The sequence below is a fragment of the Argentina silus genome, assembly GCF_951799395.1.
Source record: "Argentina silus genome assembly, chromosome: 11".
Taxonomy (NCBI): domain Eukaryota; kingdom Metazoa; phylum Chordata; class Actinopteri; order Argentiniformes; family Argentinidae; genus Argentina; species Argentina silus.
Genome location: NC_139665.1, coordinates 10673168 through 10681888, shown reverse-complemented (window position 1 = coordinate 10681888; position 8721 = coordinate 10673168). Strand labels below are relative to the sequence as shown.

Sequence of the window (8721 nt, the reverse complement as noted above, 5' to 3'; positions counted from 1 at the left end):
ATATGTTTTTCACCGAGTCAATTTCCTGTATGTACAAATATACTTGGCCAAATAAAAATAATTCTGATTCTGATTCCGATTCAGTGCCGCCCTGATAACCTTTGACCTAGATGTTGATAATGTGACAGGTCAGGTGGTCAAGAGTTTCTCGGGTCCTTACAGATGAGCATTGCTCCACGTTGATACTGCTTCTATGCAGCGATCTGGGACCAGCTCCCCCCCCCCCCCCCCCCCCCCCCCAACCTAAGTGTCAATCATTAGGGTGTAACATGGCAAACTTGATTTAGGGTTTCATCTCTGTTAGCTCTTATGTTTGTTTGATGAGTGTGTATGCAGATATCTACACAAGTCCACACACACACACACACACACCACACACACACACACACACACACGCGCGCGCTCACAGACAACTCGCTCATGTTTAGGTGCCATGTAGTCTTCCCCTGAGTTTCTTCTTCTTTCTCTTTTCAAAGTCACAATGACTCATTCCAAACACGACCCCCACCTCTACCCCCACCACCACCACCACCACCACCCTTCCCCCCCCCCCCCCCTCCATCCTTATCCCCAGACACAAAGCTCTCATCTTCTCTCTTTGTTTTATGTCAGTTCATTCAGATTCCGCGAGTGCAGCCCCCATCCTAAGTTTCATCTTCAACAAAGGCGAGGGGGATGATTTGGGCTTGTTTTATCCCTGAGGCTTGACTTTGACCTACAGGCGAGCGTGTGTGATCTGATTGCAGGTTGACTCCAGTCTCTATTCCCACTCCGGTCTTTTTCTCAGAGTTTGGGGACGCGCCACCTTTTCCCCGAGTCTTTTTCTTGTGTGGGGGGGCGGCGGCGGCGGCGGCGGGGGGGGGGGGGGGGGGGGGTGTTGAGGGTGGGAGGCGCGCGCTCTGTGATGAGGTGATCATTTTGATCATCTCTGATCTCGGTAACCTGACGGAAGCGGAGAGAAGCCGGCAGAGATCGGCGGCGCTGCGTTTGCAAGGCCCTCTGTGTCTAGACGTCGGCTTCTCGGCACAGCCTGTGTGTGTGTGTGTGTGCGTGCGTGCGTGCGTGCGTGCGTGCGTGCGTGCGTGTGTTCCCTTCTCGTGAGCTAACTTTAGCCTTCTACCTCACCTGAAGACAGACGACAACCCCGTGAATGTCTCCCCACCGCCGGAGCCTCCAGACAGGCTGTAGTGCACCTTGGGTTGCTGTTCAGGTGGCATGACCAGACCCTAACGAGACAATCTGTCCTCCGCTGCTAATGAGCTCTGGGAGGACGTCCACGTCTGAGGGTGTTTAGGGGAGATGTGAGGCGATGTGGAGCAAGGGAGCCAGGGTCAGGTTGGATGTCTACCTCCACCACCCTCCCCCCACCCCCCTCCCACACACACACACACACACACACACATACTGCAGGGGGAGAAATCTCTAGAAACCCTCTTGTCATCCCAACAGACATTTGAGGATTTTGATTTCCCCTCACCACAAGTTTGCCTGTGTACTGCTTGTACTGAATGGGCAGATTTGTAAAAAAAAAAAAAAATTATAATAACAAAAAAACTGTTCTGAGTGTAGCGTGTTAAAATGGCCAGAGCACATGCCAGCGTTGTGTTGTGCTTGACACACTGAGCACAGCTGCTGCCGTTTGTGGCGAGACCCCGTGAGCCCAGTGTGAGCGGGTCGTGAGACACAGTTTGAGTGTGCAGTGAGACACCGTGTGAATATAACACACAGTTTGAAACTTCAGTCATCGTCGCCCCCCCCCCCCCCCACACACACACACACACACACACACACACACACACACCTCCTCCCCTGTCGCTGACACTTTTCCCTCAGCGCCAGGTTTTTGGGTGTTTTTTTTCGCAAGCTCGAATCAATGGAATCTCATTACCGAAATTAGGAGAAATGGATGATATCAGGCAGATCTCGCTGGCCCGTGCCAGCCGACTGCAGACGGGCGGGTTCGGGTGCCAACCGATGCGGGGAGGGGAGGTTGGGAGGTGTGTGTTGGGGGGGGGCTGTGTGCCAGCCTGTGAATCCACACTGAGACAACCAGTTAATTAGCGTCATAGATGGATGGATGGATGCAGAGAATGAGAGCAATTACTGTGTTTAGAAAGAGAGAGGGAGAGAGAGAGAGAGGGAGAGAGAGAGAGGGAAGGGGAATGAGAGAGAAGAGCTCGGAAGACACTTTCATTCCCTCACACCTTCCATTGAACCATGGAAACATTTCTCTCGCGCATTACGTCAAGACACTCAGGTCCTCATTTGAGGCACACATTGTATGTGTGTGTTCTCTATGGATTGCTTTGAGGGTAAAGTCCTCGAAAGAAATTTGTTTCCTGTGAGTGACTGCATGTGCGTGCGCGCGTGTGCGTGTGCACAGTCTTTTTTGATGAATACGACAGCTGCTTCGCCTCCTTGATTGGTGTGTATTTCTCTGGCACACGATTCTCGACTTCCTAGAGAAGTAGAGAGAGAGGGAAAGTGAGGAGTTGAGTTCGACAACCATCCGTTCTCCCACACAAAAGAACCCCGGAGACTCGACTGTGTGGTCTTCCGTTGACGGTGACAATATGTCCTTTGTAGTGGGTCCCCCCGTTGGTGCCACAACACACTCTCTACCCTTAGTTTGGCACCCCTGAGGGCGCGGTAGGGAAACCCCCTACCGCCTCACACAGTGCCCTGTGGTCTGGGCCTCTCTCAGCTGCTGGAGCCCAGAGAGAGTCTAGCCTTCTGACAGCTACCGCCTACTGCCTTCTGCAGAATACATTAACAGTATACACACACACACACACACACGCACACACAGACACAGACACACACACTCTCACACACACACACACACACACACACAGACACAGACACACACACACACACACACACACACACACACACACACACACACTCTCACACACACACACACACACACATACATGACATCATAAGGCTCAGGACCAAGACTCCCATGAGTTAATTGTGAAACTGGCTGTCTATTGTCTGCAGTTTAATTAGGCCCCATTTCATGTCCATGGTGTTGCATATTTCACAAAATTTAGATGAATTACAGATTCCTGCTCTAACCGTTGCCATGGTGAGAAATCATGCCTAGGTTTTGGTGTGTGTGTGTGTGTCTGTGTGTGTGTGAGAGAGGTTCCATGTGGGCGTAGGAGGGGTCAGACTGACCAGGGGCAGCTCCAGGCAATGTTAAACACAGTAGCCCCCCCCCCCCCCCCCCCCCCGCTTCCCTCCCCTCCTCCCCCAGAGGAAGATAAGGCCTCTGGGCATAGTTACACACCACACAACTCCCCCCAACTGTTTGCTAATGACTCATAAATGCAGTAGTCCTCATGACTGTGGAACAAGGAAAGCATAAAAGAAGTGGACTGACTGATTGCTCGATGGGTAGCTACAGTGCCTCACAGTGTGACTTGTGAATGAAAACGTTCACCGGCTGCTCTGACTCTGAGCTACGTAAGGCCTCAGCCCCCGGGGGCCCAGCGTAGGCGGGCATAGGGCCCGAAAGGCTAAGCGAAAAAGCCCCCAAAAACACATGAAATGGCGGGAGAATATTACAATAATGGTCAATCCCACGGGCAGTGGCGTAGAAGACCCCTCTGAAGCCGCCTCGGTGCTCAGGGAGCCTCGCCTTGCCCAGTCCCTGACACACACCCACTGGAGTAGGGGAGACCCCAAGCACCTTAGGGCCCCCACCCAGGCCCAGACAGTCACCTATTGGACATACACTCACGGAACACTTTATTAGGAACACTATACTAATACTGGGTAGGGCCTCCCTTTGCTCTGAAAACAGCCTCTATTCTTCGTGGCGTTGATTCCACAAGATGTTGGAAACATTCCTTTGAGATTCTGGTCCATGATGACATGATTGCATCACGCAATCCCTGCACATTTTTCAGGGGCACTTTCAAGCTGTGAATCTCCCGTTCTACCACATCCCAAAGGTGTTCTATTGGATTCAGATCCGGTGACAGGGAAGGCCACTGAAGAACACTGAACTCATTGTCATGTTCATGACTTTTGCTTTGTGACACGGTGCATTATCATGCTGGAAGTAGCCATTAGAAGATGGGTACATTTTGTCCATGAAGGGATGCACATGGTCAGCAACAATACTCAAATAGGCTGTGGCATTCAAGCGAGGATTGATTGGTATTAACGGGCCCAATTTTGTCAACAATATTTATCCTGTAAATAGACTATGAATAATACAGTGTTTGGACAGGCAGAGATAGGCGGAAAAAAATTCAATTTCACCAGAGGTAGAATATTTTTCATGTCTTATCTCCATTGAGCTCCTGGTTAAGCGGTTAGAGGAAGTTATTAGCCCCAGGGCCTACGGTAGCTGTCTAGATTCAGCCATGCTCACCCCAATCAATTTTGCACAACAAGCAGATGACCACAAACCCAGGAACCGCAACATGAACGTCACCTCTCTCCTTCGCTTAGAGTCGCGATAATCCCAGATTAGATGCATTTCATGTAAGAATGACACACCACAATACGAAGCTTGGCTGGTGCGCAATGTTTTACACAATGAGAACAAGAATAACCCTATTGAAGGTTTGCTAATCTAGATGATTCCCAGGTGACAGCGATACCCACAGACAAATGAACAGTGACACAGTTGAAATTCCTTCACAGCATAGATTGAACATTTCTAAATGTTTATAGACTATTTATACTAGACAGCTGTATTTTCAGTTCATTTGATCAGCTTCGTAGTTTTATTGGACAGGCGATTGCGACATTTCATCAAGTTTTGACGTCGTCGTTCCATGAAATTGCTATTTTCGCTTTTTATTTGCCCTCGTGACTCAGAATGCAAAGAAACACATAAGTGAAAAAAGCAACTCGAGGGAGTCAGTGATCACCTTTGCAAAGCGTGCAAGGAACTCAATAGAAGGATCAGCTGATCTGTGACATTCTCGATGGGGACCGACGGTTTATAGTTGATTGTTATAGTATATAGGCTCTTGTGGGAATGGGCCGAAAGTGTATACGCAATCATACACGTATACTCTCTGTCTCTCTATTATTCTTTCCCCCTTCTCTCTCTCTCTCATTCTCTCTCCCTTTCTTTCTCTCTCTCATTCTCTCTCTCCCCCCCCCCCCTCTCTCTCTCTCACCTCTCCCCCCCCCCTCTCTCTCATTCTTCCCCCCCCCTCATATTGCATCGAGTCAGTTGGCAGAACTTTGCAAGATTGTAGCCTCTCAACAGGGGAGCTCGCACAAGCTCAATGTGCAATAAAGTTGTGTTAAAACTTTCTCTCTCTCCTCCCTCCCTCCCTCCGTCCCTCCCTTCCTCCCTCCCTCCTTCCCTCCCTCTCTCCAGGGCCCTCGGGACACATATGATCAGGCTGAAGCTGAGCCTCAGCCGCGCTCTAAACTCCCTCACTGAGACAAATGGCCCGGTCCCTCACATTACACAAGACCTCTTTGCATAATGTCTTTAACCTTCGCACAAAGATAGAGCTGTTCAATATACTGAATACCCCAAACGGCTTACCTCTGCCATAATGTACTTTATGTGTGTGGGTTGGTTATATTAAGACTCACAGTCAGACATGTCGATGTTAACCCTGTCAGAGCCAGTCATTTAACCTGTGCGTGTCGGGGTGTGTGTGCTGGGGGGTGTGTGTGTGTGTGTGTGTGTGTGTATGTGTGTGTGTGTATGTGCGTGCGTGCGTGCGTGTGTGTGTGTGTGTGTGTGTTTGTGTTTCCTAAAGTGGATGTGTGCGTTCTGAAGGACTTGTGAATGACCAGCAGAGTAAACAAGTAGTGTTTGTGTTCAGGGCCCGGGGAGATTACTGCTGATGGAAACTGTATGTTAAAACGTGAGGAGGGGGATATGGAGGTGTGTGTGTGTGTGTGTGTGTGTGTGTGTGTGTGTGTGTGTGCGTGTGTGCGTGTGTGCGTGTGTGTGTGTGTGTGTGCTAATTATTTGCAGATGTGCATGTTTGTGTGTGGAGAACGCATTTAGTGTGTGTATGTGTGTGTGTATGCCCCTAGATTTGCTTATTCAGTTCAACAGATCTGTGTGATAACAATGTCCATGACGTGCCCCCTCCACAGATGGCAGTGAGAGGACCTGAGACCCGCCTGGCACCCCGCTATGAGGAAGTGGAGAGACAGTACGCAACCAACCCCAGGTAGTCTGTCTGTCTGTCTGTTTGTCTGTCTCTCTGTCTGTCTGTCTCTCGGTCTGTGTCTGTCTGTCTGTCTGTCTCTCTGTCTGTGGCTGCCTTCAATATCAGTTGTATTTGTGTGGAGAAGAAGGAGTCTCTCTCTCTCTCTCTCTGTCACACACACACACACAAAAACACACGCACGCACGCACGCACACACACACACACACACACGCGCGTACACACAGTAGAGTAATCCTCTTTAGAGCTTATAATTAAATCTGGAGTGTTTGCCTTGGGAGGGACTGCTCATCCTGGAAATTGTGGTGATCAGCTCCCAGCAGACCTGAGGGTAGATGGGGGATGTAGCGACAGATCCCCCCTCTACCCAGAGTGCCCCTCCCTAATAGGGAAGGAAATGTGATCTATAACCCACGTTGGATTCAACCGTAAAATACAGGGCTCTGCATACCTAAGACCCTCCATGTCAAATTGGACCTACACACACACACACACACACACACACACACACATGATCACTCACTCATTTTTACTCACTCACTCACACATACATACATACACACACACACACACACACACACACACACACTAAACTCTCTCCCTCACACAAACTCTGTGTGCTGTGTGACTTTGGGCCGAACGCCCAGCGGAGCGTCCACCCAGAGGGACCACTCCACAGGTCAGGCTGCGTCTAAGCTAACCCGGGCCGTCAGTGTGTGTCCTGGGCCTGGGAGTCAAACAGAGCACACAGAGGAGCGGTGCGGGGAGAGCAGTCATTTCACGGGTTATTGCTCCGGGCTGATAGGAGAGGCACCGGGGGAACACTGATAGGCTACGCTACGTTGTCTGGCTGTCTGCCTGCCTGTCTGTCTCTGTCTGTCTGTCTGCCTGCCTGTCTGTCTCTGTCTGTCTGCCTGTCTCTGTCTGTCTGTCTCTGTCTGTCTGTCAGTCTGTCAGTCTGTCTCACTCTGGGATGAGGGGCGATCTAAAGTAAACAGAGCATACATACACTGACAGACTAACGGAGGGAGAGAGAGAGAGGGAGGGAGGGAGGGAGGGAGGGAGAGAGAGAATTTGAATTTGAAAAATTCTTCTTTTAGTCGGTGAGTACATAACAATAGATTGGACAGACACCTCATCTATCAGGTAAGGAAAGAAAGAACCAGACCACCATCTGCTTTTGTGGCAGGGGAGGCTGGTGGAGGTAGAAATCGGAGGACGGGGCTTATTGTAATGCATGGAGAGGAACGAGGAATGGTATCAAACACGTATCATTCCTGATTTCGTTCCATGCATTCCGATGAGCCCCGTCCTCCGATTTTTACCTCCACCAGCCCCCCCCCCCCCCCCCCCCCCCTTTCAGGGGCTAGTCTATTCAACTCCAAAACAAAGAGAGAATTCTGTGCCACACAGAATGCTTTATTACTTCATAACTCTCATGGGTTCTTGTTGGGTTCTTGTTGTTGATGTTCTCCTAAAGATGAAACACAAGCTCTTTACCCCGCGAATACACCACATCTCCCTCAAGCGTCAATAGAGAGGCAGGGATTCACATTTATTCCGGGAATTTAGAAAAAGAAAGGGAGGGAGCGAGAGAGAGAGAGAGGCTTGAGAAAGAAAGAAAGAAAGAAAGAGTCAAGAGAGAGAGAGAGAGTCGAGAGAGAGAGAGAGAGAGAGAGAGAGAAGTGAAATAAAATGCATTTTTCAAAGTGAGCTGAACTTTGTGCAAAAACTCCCCCCAGGGGCCTCCCCATTGAAAGCCATTTCCTCTCAAATGAGTGTGTGTCTGCCATTGGCCTGTGTCGCATTAGCATACATTAGGCCTGTCTTTGTGAGGAGCCGACCCTGGCTGGGGCTGGAGCTGCACTCTGGGAGCTGCACTCTGGAGGAGCGGTGCCCTTGGGCGCGGGGGGGGTGTGGGGGGAGTTGGGGAGGGAGGGGGGCGGGGGTAGGATAGTACCCCCTCTTTACCCCCTCCCCAACCCTTATCCCAAGGCTGGGGTGTGCTTGGGGGGACAGGGAGAGGGTTTATGATGCACCCGCACGCACGTACACACACACACACACACACTCATATGGACATCATTAGGATCGTTACGGATCTGAAGCACTGGGTCATGGGTTTGACAGCTCAGCCCCAGGTTACCCAATCAGAATGGCCCTTGACCTGATCTCATAGGTGATTGGATTACAGGGCTCAGCCGGGGTTGTGTGTGGGAATTGTTGGCGTGGTAACGCTTCTCGTTGGGTTGATAATTTAGTGATGAATGTGAAGTGATTGGGTCAGAGTGGCGCTGAGACAAGGGGACTGATATTATCCTCATCATCTGAGGGCCTGCACAATAGGCTGGCCTTTCACGTGTGTGTGTGTGTGTGTGTGTGTGTGTGTGCGTGTGCGCGCGCGCGCGTCCGTCCGTCCATCCGTCTGTCTGTCTGTCTGTGTGTGTCTGTGCACGTGTGTGTGTGTTTCCTAAAGTGAATGTAAGTGCATTCTGAAGGGAGCTGAACGTTGAACGTCCTCATGGCAAACCTCCCCACAACGCCTGTTGATCTC

At 50.5% G+C, this 8721-nt stretch overlaps 1 protein-coding gene across 1 annotated transcript in view; it reads left to right on the top strand.

The window, feature by feature from the left end:
* The window catches only part of pard3ba (par-3 family cell polarity regulator beta a), an 88792-nt gene that overhangs the window by 75174 nt on the left and 4897 nt on the right, over positions 1–8721 (top strand). Inside the window, 1 exon segment of the mRNA XM_083680590.1 lies at positions 6045–6170. Coding sequence (XP_083536716.1) covers positions 6045–6170 — 126 coding nt within the window.